General features: G+C 33.8%; 1 protein-coding gene across 6 annotated transcripts in view; it reads right to left on the minus strand.

The window, feature by feature from the left end:
* AP3B1 (adaptor related protein complex 3 subunit beta 1) overlaps nt 1-19,946 on the minus strand; it is a 152,912-nt gene that overhangs the window by 105,435 nt on the left and 27,531 nt on the right. For all 6 annotated transcript variants that reach the window (XR_014951448.1, XR_014951449.1, XM_021531843.4 and 3 more), the window contains exons 6-7: nt 16,862-16,928; nt 8,528-8,707 (exon numbers count right to left, since the gene is read on the minus strand). Coding sequence is in view for 4 of the 6 variants with exons in the window: in XM_021531843.4 (XP_021387518.3) it covers nt 8,528-8,707; nt 16,862-16,928 (247 nt within the window). In the remaining 2 variants the exon portion in view is untranslated. The remainder of the gene's footprint in view (nt 1-8,527; nt 8,708-16,861; nt 16,929-19,946) is intronic.

Here is a 19,946-nt window from a genome sequence, read left to right on the forward strand (position 1 = left end):
TTTATATTTATAATTACAATTTTATGTTTATATTTACATTTTTATATTTCTTAAGAAAATATCAATTTCATTTCAGTTAAGGAATATACAATAAAATTCTACTAGTTTGATAAGATTTTATTTGCAATTCAAAAAAGCTTTCTCTATAAAAAGCTTCAAATTTTTAAAAACGGTGATCTTTAACACTTAAGCTATACAAAGGAATTAAGACACCTACTCAGGCTTGAGAATCTGACTAAGGCAGGTGAAATTTAACATTAAGGTATTTTTATTTATCTCATTCTTAGCTTCCTTCAGAATGTATAAAAGTTACATGATCAACAATACATAAATCAAGTTTTATTTGTGGTTTACTAATAATATCATCATCTATGCAATAGCCTCTATAATCCCAGTTCACATGAATATGCTTATTTCATTCTAAAAAAAGCCCCATAATTTTACAAAATATGAGTATGTAAACACATTTATTACTTGAAAAACTCTTCAAAACTTTCAACTCAGCCTTGCAGAGGCTTTTACAACCTCACTTAGCCAATAACATAACTTCTAAATATAAACTTGAAAAGATAATGAAAGAAAAGCTTAATTAAAAATAAAAAAAAACCAAACAATGTAAAACATCCTTAAGAAAACCCATATTTATGACACTTTTATAGTATACCTCTTAGACAAGAGAATCACACATGGTACTGTAGACCCCACCTTCATGTGTGGAAGTAGGGGTCTACAGTAACATCTCTGCAAAGTAATTTCATAGCAAACTAATGTGAAAACTGAAGAAGTGTTCATTCTTATTTCTCTAAGAAGCAGCAATTAAATCTAGGACTGGTGTCTAAAAATAGGGGCTAAGACTTAAATATGCTGCAGTAATGAACATCTTTCTTCAGCAACCTCAAATGTACAATCACTGTTAGTAATAAAGTCTTGTGACACTTGCAGATAGAATCAAAACAATCCATTATGATTTTTAGATCACTTTCATTTATTCAAAACTCCTCTTTCAATTTCATACTCCTAAAAACAGAAGTGAGTGAAACATAAAATAGCTTAGTCTTACCAAGAAAAAACCCTTCTTTTCAATAGTATGGGGAAAAGGCACGATGACAATGCAAAGACTACTGATGCAAAGAAAATAAAAGAAAAAAAATTTCAAGCATAAGAGGAAGAAAGTACAGGAAACAACAGGAAGGGATAAATTAAATACTGCAAAATAAAATTAAGAAGAAAAGTGAAGGAAGAAAAAAGATACCATTTGCTTCTAGCTAAAATTTTACCTCTTTCTATTCTCAAATCCAAAAATTAAAGTGGAATTTGTATTCTGATGTTTGATAAAATGCTTGACCTGTTTTTCAGGTTAAAATTTAAGTATCTGAAGAGGCAGTATAAGACATCAAGACAGCAAGCAAATGTGAACCAACTGCCAAGCAAAAATATTCTTCAACAGGGTTGCAAAGTAAGTGAACCATGAAGAAAACCAGTTAATTGTTAGTTAGTTTAGGACTGCAACCAAGAGAAGGGTACTACATGCTCTAGAATTAGCAGTCACCACTTCTCATGATTTACCGACAGGGTATGCAGGGGCAGGGATGATCCCAGGTCTTCAGAACTGCACATCACTCATGGTGCAGTTCCTGTACAGAACTGCAGTTGCTACCAGTGCTCTGTCACAGTCAACATGGACACACGACACTCGAGGTTCATGTGGCAACAGCAAATTTTACTAAGTGCAGTTCCCTTTCTACAGTCCTCAAAAGCCCACATAGCTGGTCCTGACTGGCTGAATTTGTTTGCCACCTGGCTAACTGGCCACTAGCTGTCCACACCCCTAATGGCCAAGACTTGCCAAGTTCTAATTAGGGTTATCTATGACTGTGAGGACTCCAGGCCAGCTGTTAGCCACCACTGTGCTCCTCTTCCACCATTCCGAGTACACACTCCACTTACATCAAACCATGTATACTAAAGCAACTCAACCTCCTTTTCTCAAAAAAAAAAAAAAAAAAAAAAAAAAAAAAAAAAAAAAAAATTACATGATTTTAAATGGTAAATTCAGTGAGAACACTTTCCATACATGGCAACATACTCATACATTTATTTCCATTTTCATTTTCATGTAGCTTTAGGATTGTTTACAGCTACTAAAATGTTTATTCAATATTTAAATGATATCTGGACTACAGCCATAGCTCAATATGTTAATTAAGAGACTCAAATTTTTAAAACACAAAATTATCCTAAATTGTTGAAGAATGATAAAGAATGAAGAATGATGTTGAAGAATAAACTGTACTTGCATATAGACTGGCAGTCTGAAAGGTGGCAGTTTGCTGCCCTTACCAGAGAGTCTGATATACTCATCTAAACATCATCAATAGCCATTAAATCCTGCATTACGGAATTTTTTTCTCCTCCCCTGTAGTGCCTCAGTAAGCAAAGAAGCTGAAAGCATCTTAAAACATCTGCTGATTTACGTGAGCGTTATTCTCACGCTAACAACTGGTGGTGTATCTATTCTATTGATAAAAGGATATGTTATAATTCAAGCCACAGTTACCCCCACTCTTCTTGGTACATGGTACTGGCATTATTTATGGCTCACCATAAAGTGCAGCAAATTTGTGCATACACTACCAAAGAGAAGAATGATCCAAATAATTTGAATTTTTTCCACATTTACTATAGCCCATGGTCCTTTAGTGAGCCACCACAATCAGTCAAGAATTCTACCTGATAATACAAACAAAAGAAGTGTACAGGCTCAGACTCAGGAGCCTAAAGCTTTCTCAGAGCAAAGGTCTGACCTCACACACGTGTTCCTCACACTGCAGAAAAAGGCTTATTTTCACAAAGTAGCTAAACAAGTTTATTTAAAAATTCTTCCAACTACAGAGGAAAAAACCTGGTACAATTATGAAAAGGCCACAACAGTTACTGGACAGAGAGGTAATATTCTGTAGACAGATGCCCAGAACAAAATTCATTAGTATTCTGGCATTCAAGAAGGCCTCAAAGTAATATAACAAATCATTAATTTCATACAGTTTACACAATTTTCTATGACAAGTAGCCTTCAATGGGCCAAAATTAAAGCTAGAAACTCTAGTGGCTTACGAGATGATGGGGATCTGCCACATCTAATATTTAAATTCAAAATGATAAGCAGTTACACAGTTGATACTTAGATTTCTATAAAAAATATTTGTTTACTTCCAATAAATTTTTGTCTTCATAAGTCAGAGAAAATTATTTAGACAGAGATAAAAACAATTTTAACAAATTATCTGCAACAGATGGCTAGAATACCTCTTATCCTATATATATATAGATAATAAAAAGAAACTCTGAGTCAAGAAGATGAGACTACAGTACTGCATGGAAACATGGAAACTTTGCTAGTCAAATTTGTAGCAAAACAAAGGGCTTCTTTCTTAGTTGGAGTTGATACATATCCTAGAGAACATGCCTAGAGAGATTCTACTCACTGCTGCTGTTCCTGCAACTCTGTCATGGGACTAACAGAAACCACAGCAATACATTCAACTGCAAAGACAAATGCTATTTTTATCTGCAATTGTACTTCTATTATATCAACAGTAAGTGCTGAGCAGCCACAAAGCAAAACAAATCAGAAAATTAATGTGTCCAAAATTTAACCCTCTTGTCAGTTTTTCTTCTGCTGGAAGATTTTTTTTTTATCCAAACTTTCCACAATCAGCTTGAGGTAGTTTTTTTTGTTATGAATCTATGCACTCAGTTATTCTGATTGTACTAAGCAGGACACACAAAAGGAAAAAAATAAAACTGATGTGACAGTAAAATAGCTAGCTAGTCCATTTTATGCCCCAAACACTTCACTAAATATCTTCAAATAAGTGAATCTTATATTAAACATTAACCCCACCTCATGCAAATCTAAAAGAACACGGTCCCAAAGTACTGAGCTCTGATAAAAAGGGAAAAGTAACTGAATCCAGACTGCCCCAATTCACACTGAAGATTTTGATAGATATACTACAAAAGGAAGAAATAAGCAGCATAAGACAACTTCACTGTAAACTAGTTTTCCTAATTTAAGTTTTTGCTCTTAGGAGCCAGTTTAGGGTCAACAGAATGCTCTGGTCTCACTAATCTTTTAAGGCAGGGGGGAAAAAATTAAAAACCAGCAAGAATATCACCTTGTATATCTACAAAGAAACTCCACTGAGATGATATGCTAAATAAGTAATACATGCCATACCATGATTAATTTTATCCTTAAATATTGAGTGTCATTTTGAGTATTTCTTAAATAGGCATCTATGCCCTCTTACTGCAGAAGAGCATAATAAAACTAGTAGATCCTCTACTGAGTTGGAAAACAAAAGAAGGAAAAGGTATATTCAGGCTGATTAATTATTAAATTATGATATACATATAAAATACTTTTAAAATATTTTAACGTGTTTCATTTTTACTGCTTTATCTACGTAACCTAGTGAACTGGAGGCTATTACCCTGAATACACCCCTCTCTTCTGTTCTCAGCTTCTAGGCAAAGAATTCAGTTTTATTAAACTCTGCAGTAAACCAGCAGAACTGTTTCAGGATGCTCATTACTGTTAACGAATTCTACAAAAGTAAAGATGGACACTACTTTCTGTGTGCTGTGCTTGAAGTTTTATCATTCAGAATTAGTTTCCTCAGTGCACACCCCAACACAGAGAACAACAAAAAATAAAACATTTAAAGCAGTTTTAGATACTGCTCAGCTGTCTGAAGCAGCCATTAGATACTGAATTCCATCACACAAAATCATGACCTTTATGGCATACACTAAGAATTCATAACTGAAAGATACTGAGAAAGTACTGCAAGAATAAGAAACAAAAAGCATTTAACAAAAGACAAAGAGATCACAGAACAGCTGAGGTCAGAAGGAACCTCAGTATTTTGTTAGAACAATCAAGCAAAAGAAATATTTGCAATCTATTTCTTCCTGTAATTATTGAGAGCTGGGCTACTTTTCATGATTCATGCTTTTAGATACATAAACATTCAAATACTTCATGTTTTTCTCATAAAAGTCTTTATTCCTTCAGATTGTTTTCTTCATGTTTAATTTCTTCTTCCATCCCTCCCAGCCCAACAATTATGCCAAATTCTGAGCACTTTAAACTGTGCAATACTTTAATAAATAATTCTAAAATGTAAGCATGAGACATGCTTCCCCTAAGTATCAGGAATGTCATGATTGAAGCCCATGATCAATCTGAATTCACCATTCTTTTCCAATCCTTACTGAAGACCAAGAGTTTATTTATGTAATCTTCAATTGTCTGAAATGAAGCTGAATGGCCCTGAGAGGCACAGTTGTTTCTCAAGACTGCAGCTCCTAGCTCCATCTTGCTCTATTCAAAGACTGTCGAAACTTCTGACCAAGTCATCTGTTTTCAGAAGTTGCCCTCCCCAATGTCACACAAGTTTGGTGGTAACTCTGCATACCAGGACAGCTGAAGTAGTTCCTACCTCCTGCAATCCTCATCTCCTTGCAGAAACAGGGATGGCTGAACAGCTTAAAAACCTCTTCCTGAATTGCTACATTGCAACTCAATGTATTCATGAAAACTACCAACATTAGTTTACCCATCTTTATGTATTAATTAGGCTGCAAGCTGTTACGTTTCAGGAGGTATTTACAAACAGCTTGGCAGTCCCAACAACTTCTGCAACAAGGACAGGACAAAACATTAAAACTGTGATGCATTTCAGCTTAATCTGTTATCAAGTATTTTATTTCCCAGAAAACCTGGAGTTGTTCTTAGCTGGTTTAAGTCCCAAGCAGGTATTTTTACTCCAGAATATGAGTGTCTTGTCTCATTTCAGCTAACACACATTAAAGCAGAATACATACAGTTCATATAGAAAAAAAGGTAATTATGAAAGTGTTATTTGCATATAACTACCCAAAAAGCACGCCCAAGTATTTAAAGACAAATAGAATAAACCAAGGACATTTTTCCTTACTTTATTCACTATTATTATTAAAAAGTATACTCCTCAAAGAAGCTAGAAATAAGAATAAAAAGCTAAGTATTCTCGGTTAATGGGTAATTCCAACAATGTTAAGCATATTGCTTAAAAAAAAAAAAAAAACAACTTTCTCCATAACTGTAAAGTATTCAAAATTTTTTTAAAGATTTCTAAATGCTCAAGAAATCAGTTCCAAACATTACACCATTACTTGCTAGAAACTAGCTTAACTTAAACAAAAGCAACATATGCTCCTCAAAAACTAAGGGAAAATTTTACTGAATAAAAATGCAAATATGCATTTTAGCAGCCTTGAATTTATTAATCTGATAGGTTTAATTTCCATTTTCCTGCATCAGCTTTATTTATAAAGTGTCGTGCCCTATAAATATGCTGTTATTTTCTATAGTCAAGCACCCTCTTAACAAATCTTCTCATTAATATGTAAATTTAAAGTCAATCGGTCTTCTCCCTGACAGCGCCATGAATTCCTAGTGCACTGTATAATCGGCTTTGACTTGGCATCCACTATTTATCATCAAAGATGTCAGTTAGAAAAATTATGGAAAATGCACTGCAATTGATATGACTGCAATCTACTTTGTCAACACTTAATTGTTCCTCAAATCATACATTTACATATAAACAGCCTAAATACTGATCCATAATGATGCAAATAAACTAAATTAAAAATCTCTTCTACTGCACAAGATGGCCTGTTGTATGATGAGTTCATTTAAGAATGTATTGACAAAGGCATGCATATCAACTAGCACCACAAAAAAAATCTGCTAATTAAATTGCTGAGTAGGTAGACAAACTAAATTTTATACTGAAGATCTTGAAAGTGAAAACAAAGTGTTATTAATACTATACTACTGATGACTAATTTAAGGTTGGCACAGGCAGTATTGCCACACAAACCTTTTACATTCTTAGAGCAGAAGCCACAGCAGCAACTGTCATCCATCCAGTTTCAGTGACAAAAGAATTACAGTCTTAAAGAAACTAAATCCCATCAAGAACTCCAAACTCTCAATCCAAGACAGGAGGTCAACCTCCTCTTCAACTTTCCTTTTGTCCAATTACAGACTAAAACTGGCTGAAACATATTGTGGGACTGTAGCTTTAGGTAAAGCAGATTATCAATTTTGATTCTCTCTAAATGTCAGAGAGAAGAATGCAAGTTGCCTTCTTCCAAGAATCAACATGTAATAAACACTGCCTCAAGGACATTAGGAAAGCATATAACTTAAATGCCTCACTACCTAAAAATACTTTCCTTATTTTAAGCAATGTTATGGGAAGATGTGTTCTTATAAATAATTTACTTTCCATAGAAAAGGAAAAAGGATGCTTCAGCATCTAACTAGTAGCCCAGAAATATTGTTCTACTTCAGACATTTTTGCTATATTCGTTATAATCCCTGTTTTTTTAAGAAGTTAATACAATCGTAAACTAAATCAGACTGAACTGTTTGTCCAAATATATCTCCTTATAATTATTTTCATACAATAAATTATACATATATTAACACAGAATAGCACTGCATTTCTATTTTTTCCCAGGCAAAGGATATTATATTAAAAGACAGCTAAAAAGAACTCAGTGGTAGAGTGATAGGTGGTGTCATTCCCTATTCTAATGATGAAATAAGGAATCTTTAAGAAATTGTTAATGTACTACTTACAAGTGACAATAATCTGCACTAAAATGTACATTTTTAAACATGAATGGGTTTCAAATTAAATGGTAAAACTTAACACTAGTAACATCCCCAAGCCTTAAAAAAACACAAACAAACAGACTTGTACAGCAATTTTAAACAGTTCTTTCCAGAAGTAATCTTTTAATTTGAATTGTTATTCAGGGTTAGATCTGTATTGAAACAATGTTAACAGCATAAATTTCTTAAGCTGTGCCCTCTTTACTGTAAGAATTGAAAGAATTTGTGTCTTGATCAACCTCTTTTTTAAATCTTTTAAAGTATACTCATATTTACATAATATAAATGAAAATAACCACCTCATTTTTTACATTTCACATTTTAAATACATATGTTCAAGTCTTCACACAGTGCCTCAGCACAGTAACAAAACCTAAACAAGTAGTGTAATGTTTGTTATGCTGTGGTACCTAGTATCTGCAATATAAGTAGAATCTACCCAGTTTCAGGACAGAATGGCAGACATTTCTGATTTTGACTCACGTAAAATTGTCTAAAGCAAAAAGCAACATGGCTCAAAGAACCACAGAAAAAGGAGTATCTCTGCTACCCATGGGATATGCCATAGGTAAATAAGAAAAGGTTATAACATGAAAGGAGAATTCTCAGGCTCTGAAGAAAGGCAGATGCCTTGTATTAGTGAAATCTTAGAGAGCTGACTTATGTATTTAATCTCTATTTTTACTAAAGTCTCCATAGAAATGCATCTTAAAAGACTAAGTAAATCCAACAATGGAAATAATTTAGACAGCAGGCTCACAGCAGTAATTTAAGAAGTTGCGAACTTACCTTCCATGGACTTAAAAACTGAGTTCGCGCATATCGAGTTAGCATGTGGATTATAACAACTTGACCCCACTCTTCCACATCAACCAGCAAATTACAGAGCTTTCGGTAGTTCTTGTGAATCAGATCTATTCTATCTGGACACACTTCCTCAAATGCCATCACCACACTCCCAGCTACCAGCTAGAAAACAAAATAGAATCCAAAAGGTCATTATTAGGTATACTGTCAGACAAGTGATAATCAGAATTAATACTAGCAATTCTCAGCAATTTAAAATTATTTCTATTCAGCAAAAACAAACAAAACAACAACAATAACAAAAAGTAAACCCACAGAAATGGTATCTTATTTAAAATAGAATTGGGGTAAGGCTATTAGAACAGAGAAAACACTTGCTGTTTCTATTGCACACATAAATCTTAGCTCTCAGCCTTGAAGACACAGTGCAATGTAAGCATAATTTTTTTTTTCTTACAGATTTAGCTTCCAAATAAATTAACAGAGAACTTGCAATTAACTCAGAAGTAACAGGAAACAACAAGAAGTAAAACATATTCTCAGCAAGATCTTTTGGGATTCTATCAACACTGGCCTGGTCAAAGTAAAGAAGAACTGGGCCAAGTTCCCTGGGCATTACTGGAATTCAAACTTCTCTCTCAATATGGCCAAATTAACTGTCACAGAAATTTTTATATTTACAGTTTTGTGAACATACTCCTCCCCCCTCTCCCACCCAAACAATTTCTGCATGTTGTTGTAGCATTTCAGTTACATAATTGTAGGAATGCATCATTTATATCCTTCTATGTTCTCATGCAATTTTTTGCCGTCATAAGAAATATCTCTTTATTCATGCATAAAGATCATCATGCTATGACTACAAAACAGCTTTACTTTTATGAAAAAATTAAACAGATTATCAACATTCTAACACCTCAAGGATTATTGAAAACTTCTGCCTGGGTATTTTCTCTAAAATTAATGGGATGAAATATATATTGGAGTTCCAGTTAAAATTCTGTGAGCAGGTTACTTTAACCACAAGAAAAGATCAAAAGCTGACCACGTCTTATAAGAACATATAAATGTATGCCTAGGATTAGTGTTCTTTCTCTTCTAATTGCTTTAATTAAGGTCTGTTTTGTGTCAGAGTACATGTTAAGTCAAATAACTAAAATGATGATACTTTATATGAAGCAGCTGATATGTATGCAGTTAGCATGCATGCAGTATAGCCTTCTGGCAGCAAATTAATGTCATATTCTATCCAAGCACTAGGGAACTGCATTTCAACCTCTATAATTTCCCCAATGACTTAAAGTAAGCAATTAAATAGAAGTGCAGTTTATTGAAATGGTACTTTTTGAGAAATATTAAATACAATGAATTCATATGTTATATTTTTCTCCCTGTATTTGGTTGACATGTGGTTTATTAGTATGCGCTCAACACTACAATTGAAAGAAAACAGCTCAGAAGATAGTCTTGATATTATGCTAAACAAGTCTCAGGCTCTGTGGGGATTTTATGAATTACCAATAAGAATAAACGTGAAGTTGCATTTATTGTCTCCAGCCTCATCCACATACTAGTACCTGCTGGTCCCAACAAGAATGCAACTCATTCCAGGGAACAAAATCTGATTATTTGATAGAACTAAATACACTTTACATCTAAAATAATTTGCTGTATCATTAAAAAAAACAGCTCTTTTTTTATCTGTTGTTGTACTAAACTTTCTTCTTAATAATGTGCTGCATCAGTAACCTATCTGTAATTTAAAACTGTGGAGAGTCAATGCCAAGGTGGGTGTTCAAAGCTCAGCTGAAGGTAGTGGTTAATCCCAGACCTGTCCTGAGCAGGTATTCATTTAGGCCACAGAAGCTGAGAAGCTTTCCCACTGGAAAAGTGCAAAGTCTTTTTATCAGAATGCAGAGCTCTGAACTATGGTTAAGGTCATCTTGCAGAGGACAATATGACAGTCTTGAAGTTTTAGAAGAAAGAGATAACACTTTTAAGACCACACAGAGAGACTACTTGCAGGTTACTGTTTCATATCAGAGACAAGAGAGATTGACACACATCAGTTTATGACCATCAGAATAGTCAGTCTAATGGTTAAAAATACAGTTTAAGGTTCATAGGTGAAGGTCAACAGAGATTTCCAACAGTAATTCTACAGAGAGAACCCTTGTCTTTTACTACTAGGAGTTCAGTACACACATTTTGTTGTATTTCTCTTTCATTTGGATGTGATTTAACTTGAAAGCTGACAAAAAATACATATAAAATTACCTGAGATAATTTAAAACTGAGAATATATCCTATAAACACTGATGGCTTTTTAAAAGCTCAGTTATTATGAATAAAACACAACTTAATACAAAGAAAGAGTCAAAGCAGAATACAGGAATTCTAAATAATTCCTTATTTCAAATTACATTTATCTCCTACTCAAGTTTACAATGACCACGCTCTCACTTGTGAGCACTTAAAAGACTTTAGTAAAAAAATTTAACCTGTGCTATGAAATGCAAGAGGTGCACTGGATAAACAAGCATTTCATTCCTGTGGCAAGTCGCCCGATTTACAAGTTAATATAGGAATTGCCATTCATCATGACATTATTAAGATCATGCCTCTCTCACCATTACTGTATTTTCTAAAATTTGGCTTTTCATTTGAAAGTGGGAAAAAAAAAGTAAGAATGTGACAGACTGAAAATGCACTAGTAACAAGTATATTTCTCTGAGAAAATTTCCTAAGGCTTTCTTAACAAGAGATTATTTTCTAGTCTACACTGTTTCCCCTATAGTATGATCCTACTATATATCTAAACATCAGCAGAACAGCTAATAATCTTTGTTTATTAAATGCTCAACATTCCATAAAAGTATTTAAAATTAAAACAAAATGATTCAATCAGAATATAAAACCAAAAAATATCAGTTTCTAAAAAACAGTCAGTTAATTTCCATCTCACTGTGTCAATAGTAGCTTTTTGTATAAGGAGAAAATATAAATCACTCCAACAAAACTAGCAATGAGCTCATCAAATTCAAATGCTGCTTTCCATTTATGTATTTTTTATATTAAAGCAATAAACATGGTTCATTTGTCTTCCACTAGGTGCCACATTTTTCTCTGCCGTTGCTATGAACTTCAGCCATTAGCTGTGCTCCAAGGTAAACTATAGGAACCATCAACAAAAGTGACATCCAATCTATGGAGTTCATATTTTCTCCAGATTATCTATGCTAGTTGACAAGCTGGTAATGAAAAAAATCACACTAAGCAAATGGTTCCTCTAATAACAATAAATTTTCTATAAAATTATGAAGGGTACAAAATGTTTCCTTGCATCTATTTTGTCATGAATTCTAATTAACGCTGTGAAAACCTGAGAGTGCTGGGTCATCACAAGAAGTGCATCGAGGTTTGATTGATAATACAGTGCAAGTTGGCCCATGCTGCCACGATTCTTCTCTCTTAAATTAATGGCCAGCCCACCTGCCCTAATCATACAACCCAAATGATATTCCCCTTCTTATTTCAATTTTCTGGAGGCAAGGAAAGTGGAAAAGATCAGTCATTTATCTTCTAATAGCTGGATAATAGATCCATCACAACAAAACATCTGCACAAACTCAGTAATTTTTTCCACAAAATTGAAGCACTTACCATCATAAAATCAGTAAGTTAGGAAAACATGGTCTTACCCACACATCTGGGTTCTAAACTAAAATATTACATTATCAGCTGAAGACTACTGTTGAGGAGTACCCAGCTTTCTTTCCCCATTATGGCCAAATACATTGCTTTAGTGTAAAGAGCAAGATCTTCATCACAAAGCCATCACCAAATCCTAGGATGATTTTTTAATCAAAGGAATGTCACTGAGAAAAAATCTGCACTTCACCTGGTAGCCATGCAGTCTGCAGAAGAATTCTCTATGCTCACATACTTGCATAAGATCTTTTCACCGCCAAAGTGGATTTAATACAAAGTTACACATTATTATTAATAGAAAATTACAGTACCAGAACAAAATAATAAATTAATTATAACAGAGGTATGTACCCAAAAAAAATAAAATCTGATCAAAGCTACAGATGTAAATCAGCAATAAATTTGGGCATTTTTAATATACCCATCATCCATACAACTACATCCCAACTATATCCTGCAGTTCCTTTATTGAAGAAGTTTTTAATATACTTGGGATATTTTAATTTAGACTGTAGAATGCAAGTCACAAGTTCTTTTTACTTTACAGGTTTCGATAACAGGCATAATTCCTTTTCAATGCCAACATGGATTTTATTTTTCTTTTACCTGTTATAACTCAGATATCATTAATGAACTTGATTTCCATTGTTGTTTACACAGCATTGTAAAACACACAGGTTGCTAACTAGTCCTTCACAGTATCTTTTTTTCCTAAATGAACTTTTGCAACAAATCTTGCCTTAAACACTATGCATCAAAGCTAGGTTATCACTGAACAGAAACAAGAGACTAGAGTGAAGTAATACAGAATCAACTAAAAAGAAAAGGGAACTAGTTTGCTCTAAAACACCCAGTTATATTTTCACACATGACTAGCCATATTACTTTCAGAGAAAATAATTTTAGCATAGAATACAAGCATGCTCTTATCTTCCCTTCTACATAAAATTGCATCAGCTGCCCAACTACCTAGAATTACTAGGTAAAAAAAGGAGGAGGTATTCATGCTCTTCTACCTACTTATCAAAATGTTAGGTACTTGTAAAGCAAGGGTAAAAACATAACTAGGAGTTTATAAGCCTCAATAATAAAAATAATTGCAAACATCTGTTTAAAATTTAAATACACTTGCAAAAAATCACAGATTTGTTGATACTCTAATTCATAGTCAGCTGCCTTTGAGGGTATGTTAACAATGAACTTGATGATTTTGCATTTTAGATTAACCAAGAGCTTGCGTTTTAATTGAATCTTTGTGTTAAGACACTCTAGGAGTAGAATGATTTTTCATTTATCTCACCAGAAATTTTAATGAAGTGCTGGGTTAAGGTTACATCTCATCTCATTTTAAGTTTTGCTTACCTCAGCTTATATTAAAATTTACTACTGATTGAGATCTAAAAAAATAAACACATCCTACATGGTCTAAAAAGGGACTTAATTTTACTACCGTAAAATTCCCCTCTAGATCATTCCCCTCCCTCTTGCTATTTCAAAAGTAAAATTATTCCGGCTAATTGAAATACATTGTGTCTTTTCTGTGCAACAAAAACTGCATTAATAACATAAAACAGAATGTCCTCTCTGAAAAAAACTTCCTGGTTTACAGAAATTTAGAAGCATCTATACTTCTTAGCTATTCTAACATAGAGATTACACCAGTAAATTCCAAAAATCCTGCTTTAGGTCAAATAGCTATAGAAAATAAACAGATTTTGAGTAAAGTTCACTTCTCATTAAAGTGCAGTATCAAATATAATGCAAATAATATTATATGTATATGTTACATACATAGTTAATGTTATTAATTACATTCTCCCTTCAAACATGGATTTTAAAAATCTAATTAATTAAAAACTATTTTTAAAAATTATAATCAAAATAACCAATAATCAATCAATAGTGGATTATCTCAGATCCAGTGGTTAACATACAACATATTATGGCTTGTCTGAGAATAATCAGCCCTTAAGTACACAGAAGTGTCAGAAGTAACTTGACATTTTCATCAAGTGAAAAAAAGTGGAAAACCACTGATATTCAAGTAAGTCACTAGGACTCTCCCTCTCTGATAAAAAAATCTATTTCATGAACAAACTGATTTGCTGAGATTAGATTAGAGCTACCAGGAGATGACAACTAATATTAATGTAAGGGAACAGCTCTGCATTTAAGTAGAAGGAATCCAAAGCTCAGTGTCAAACATTTGTGGTTCTAGTTCCACATTATCACCCTACAGATTTCAGACACCTTGACTGTCAAACAGATAACAGGAGCTGCAAAAAGCTGAGATATTTCACTAATCAAATACAGGCACTTCATAAGTCTATGACCAAAAGCTGTTGTTTTACAGTTTGAACAATTCTTATGGCAGCAAATGGACCTAATTTTCTTCAGCAAGACAGCAAAATACTTTCTAAAGTGTTTGTCTTTTTTATGTATGTTGAAGGAGCTTTCTCTTTTATGCTAAATGTATGAAGTGAAGCTTCCCTCAAAAAATTCAAAAAGATGAATCAAATAAACACAAATTTCCCCAGGATGCAGTCTTATTAAACCTATAAAGTTGCCAGCCTTTATGTACACATATGTACACATCTATACTTAAGGACCACCACATATAAGCAGCTGTGTCTTCTCCAACTTTAAAGGATTAATCTAGCTACAAATGGCACTCTTGATTTGCCCACTGTGAGCAAATTGCTGTTTTCCAATTAGGGGCAAAGAATAAGCTTATTCAGATTGGAGTTACCTGCTAACAAAACACTTGTGCACTATGCACGTTCTCTTAGTAAATGTGAAGGCTTTCTGGGAACATTCAGTGGTACGTGACAAAAGATAACTACTTAAGATAAAGCTTTGCCATGCTAGAGTAGTCCTCCCAAAGCTATGAAAGACTAAATAGAGACTGATCCATTTTAGACCACCACAAGCTGTGGAGTCTGGGGTGAAAGAGCACACTTAGATGCAGAGAGCCTTAAACAGAGATCTGTATGTTTTCCTTCTGAAATAATTAGTCTTCATAATAGTTCCCAAAACAGTACGACTTCTGAAGCTCAGATGTCAGCTCAGACTGGAATCAGGTCTCACTAAGAACAGACAAAGAGGGATCAGAGGGAGCAAAAAGTTGTAGCAATTAACCAAGTATGTCTCCCAGCAGACCTAGTCTAGTCTATAATTTTCAGCTACTGCTTCAGTTGGTATCCTTATAAGTATGATGTCCAATACACAGTGTATGAGCCCAATAGGCAACGAGCCCATTATCTCTTTATAAGTAATTCCAAATTCCAAGGAGATAAAAGATTCAAACCTCCTCTATATTTTTTGTTAAAGTAAATGTGTAAATGACTAGGTATGGGATAACCATTTATGCTGTAAGGCCTGGGAAACAAGAGTACAAACTCAGGGATTTTATTTTTTTTTTGTATTTTTTAGCCCTTTATTCCTCCACTGGTACTAACAACCTAATCCCACATTCACAGACTACATGTATACCATGAGCATAAACCATTAAATAAACTACATGAAGAACCACTGCAGGTACAGCTTCACACAAGCTCAAAGCCCTCTGTCAAATCAAGCACAGATGCAGTCAGGAGACCCTGATTTACTGTCTGCTGAGCCACTAAGCTTTAACACACCTCTTTCAGTAACCCTTCAGTGGCAGCTACAAGATGTCTTTTAGCCAACAACACCTTTTAAGCTCTGAACACCCTGACTGTGCTAGAACAGGATACAGTCCTGGATAGTCTATCCTGGAGGATACAGTCGTAACTGTAACAAAAACACTTGGAAAATAGCAGATGAAGCAACACACTATCTGGTACCTAGTAAAACTTTGATTTAGTCAAAAAGGATTACATTCATTAAATTAGTAATCTGAACAAGAAGAACATGAGAATGTTTTAATTCACAAATCTGGTTTCTCTTTGAAATCTAACTTTGAGTCTTTGGTCAATTCTAGTTCACAAGTTCTACAACTTATTTGCAAAATAAAACAAACTAAAGATTGTGAGACATCTAGGAGTACATATGGAAAATCTGTAGCTATATAGGACAGGTTAAATATAACAGGAGTGCTAAATTTACAGAAATCATGCCAGAACATCTCTTATGTACCAGAGTGGAAGTGGGGATACTGGCAAGAACAAATAACTGCAAAGCAAATATAATTTTTTAACACTGCAAAATAGATGAATGTCAATAGGCACACTTGTGCACCCTACACAAGTAATTTATTCCTACCCTCCTACAAATTAATGAAATTATCAAAATAATATGCATATAAAAATTTATAGATAAACACTCATAGATTCATATTATATCACTTTAATTTTCAAAATAAAGTTTAAATAAGCATACATAAAACACATGCTAACAAAAACATTAATTAACACACTCATGATGCAAGTAAAATTACATCTTATTAAAGGATAGTCACTATTACAGTCATACTATAAATGCATAAATACACACTGATACTTATGTCTAAAAACATACAAAATCACATTGGCAAGGGCTAGGAAAGTGTATTACTTACTGATGAATGACAGTCTCAGGAGTAAACTCTATAAAAATATATGCATATGTCACAAATCTGTTTCTTACCGTACTTCTATCCTTCAAAAGCTTTTCTATCACTTCAATCAACATTTCCTTTTGTTCTGGATCAAGACTAGAAGGACAAATAAAATTATTTTAACTAATTTGGTCAGACATATCCAAAATTAAAGCAGGTTTGATTTTTGACCTTTAGACAAACTAGGAAAAAACAACTTTGAAGAAACCACTTCCAGAAAAATTAAGTATTCCAAAGAACTCATTGTAAAAGAACTTGACTGAAAGTAACTTAGGAGTATAAAATTAAATTTAAAATATAATTTTATCTTATACTCTTTATGTGTTTTCTATATGAAACTTAAACTCATAAAACACCTAGGATCTAAGAAACATTAAGACAGACTAACTGACATCACAGAAAACTTGACAACTTCAGATGTTTCATGACAAGGTCCTCACTGCTCTTGCAAATATTAATTTCAGCATGAATGTAATTCAATAGTGAATGAACATCAGAACAAAAAAGATTCAAACTTTTATTATCTAATTATCAATAAAGCTTTGGGTAAGACACTTTAATAACTTTTAAGTTAACCACTAATTTTAGTCAGAAGTATTGGAATGCAAAAATGTGGATATATACAAAGTTGGTGTACAAGCTAATGGAAAATAAAAGTGCTTGAAGTCCTAAACAAATAGCAAAAGCAGAGGTAAAGCAAAAGTTCCAAGCAACAACCTTTGTAGCATCTTTTCACATTACAAGAGCAGAGAAAAATTTGCCACATATCCACTACTGTCAAACTTGCTTCTTAGGCAAGTAAAGACAAACTTTTCACTCCAGCTGCTTCACCTTCATGGATCTACAGTACATAGAAGAATTTAAAACCAAGTCAAAAGCAAATAGATAGCGAATACAAAAACCCTTAGAGATGTGTAGTTCTATGCCTTTGAAAAGTCATTTCAACATAGATACAATTACAGATAAATGAGAGAGTATTTGGTCATTATTTCATACTATAGTTTTAATGCTGAGTGATGGACTGCCCTAATGCACAGTATATCCTCCCAGGTACAGATTCACCAAGTTATTATCTGGCTGAGTACTACTTCACTAAGGCTCTTAGACCTAGCAACATCAGAACATGCAAAATGCATAACAAAACTTTGTTAGAAATCATTAACATCATAAGCAACACAACAGTATATTGTTCAATAATAACTTTCATAATCACATTTTATTCCAACTTCTATTTTTCTAAAAGGGTTTTACTGGATCTTCTGTCAAGGACCAAAACCTCCAGAGGAAAAGCCAAGAGTCTCTCAAAAAGGTTTTATTGCAAATTTTTTAAAATTGGCAGAAAATTTAGAGAGAAAGGAATACTTCAAGCTAAAAAACTTGAGCAAAACCATTTTTTTATGTCATCAAGAAAGTCTTCAGAAAGCATCCAATAAATGAATTTATATTCCTCCCCCTCCACTGTCCTGATACTTAAGACAAGGAAGGGGCTGTTTTCAAAAGAGAAAATAAAAGAAGAGGCTAAAGAGGTCTGTGATTTCCTCTCATTATGACATCTAGTACTGGTATGGAACCTACTAATACTAGTGATGGGAAGTAGTCCTTCTCCAAACCTCACTGCAAACACAATACAGTTTTCAAATGATAAACAGAAACTACTAATATCTTTAAAATGCACTCTTAAATAAAGAAAACAAAAGGTCTGACATCTTCAGTGATTAAATTACTTTAACATACTTGTGTCCAAATGTTGACACAAATGCATTTGTGTGAACAGTATCATTTGTGTCCAATTACACTGGACACAAATGTTGCTATTCAGACTATGTCTGAAATCTTTTCTGTTTGATATGTAAGCTTCATGCTATTAGGATTGACTGAACTCCTAATAAACAAGACCTTCTAGGGCAGACATCCATCCAAACACCATGCCACTAAATACAGGGAAGACTGGAGTATCAAACTTGCATCCAGAACCCTGATTAGAGCATTAACTGTAATACAGAACTATCAAACAGGTAGAGCAGCTGGGAAAACCAAAAAGCAAATGGAGCGTACAGACAGAATAAACTGTTGTTACTACTTCTTACTCAAATGGTTACAGAAGATGGAGTAGCAAGATGTAGGAGAGTGTATTAACTGTTGAGTTTTACTTAAAAAAGTCCATTCCCTTCTGGATTCTGACCAACTTAAAAGTAAGGATTCTGAAATTACTTGTTGCAGTAGGCTAATAGTCAGCCTTGCCACCAATATATTGCTGAATTGTCTAGCTATCAGTCATACTTTTTTTTAAACAAAGTATACAAAGATGGCCCGTTAACTACTACCTATTCTTACCGGCTGCCAAGCCAACTGGGTCTGCCTGTGGGTAGATTAATTTGATAGCCTCTTCACCAGTTTCCAATACTGCTGCTTGCTCCAGTGACTGAGAAAATGATACTCTCTCCCTCGGTTCCATGGTTAACTAGCACAATGCAATAGCACTTGTACTAGTAAGTTTTGAAAATGTGAAAATAAAAGTTCACATGCTTTTTATAAATAGCTCCCAAATCCTACTACTAAGGACACAATTTTTAGCTGCAGCTCCACTCAGAAATAATCATGAAGCTTACTCCAGTCCAAGTAAGGAGGAATTTCCAGCTACAGTAGTTCTAAATCTTGCACCATGATATATAGTACACTAGCATGAAGTGAGCTTTTGAAAGATGCACCCTCTGAGTCCCTCTGAACCATTAAGGAAACAGAACATCAGTTTCACTAGTTTTCTTTTGTTATGTAACCTCATGTCCATTTTACTACCACTAGGAATACATAGATAATAAAAGGAGGTAAGGCCACTTTCTCCAGATTCTGTTACTGTGTTTTTTACCTGATTCAGAACCTCTAACATCTCTCAACCTCCACTTTTTGGCATAGATGAAATAAAAGTGAAGTAGTAGAATAAATGCCTGGAAATGTTTTGCAAAGGTACAGGTTCTGTTGACTCCATCTCTGCAAATCAGTAGCCACATCTTTATACGAACTCTTACAAAGCAAGAATTTCTGAAGTAGGAAGATCTGAAAGACCTGGACTTGCACAGATAAAATTTCTAGAAGTTAGCATTCTTTCGTCATGCA

Source organism: Lonchura striata, chromosome Z (genome assembly GCF_050655825.1).
Source record: "Lonchura striata isolate lonStrDom1 chromosome Z, ASM5065582v1, whole genome shotgun sequence".
Taxonomy (NCBI): Eukaryota; Metazoa; Chordata; class Aves; order Passeriformes; family Estrildidae; genus Lonchura; species Lonchura striata.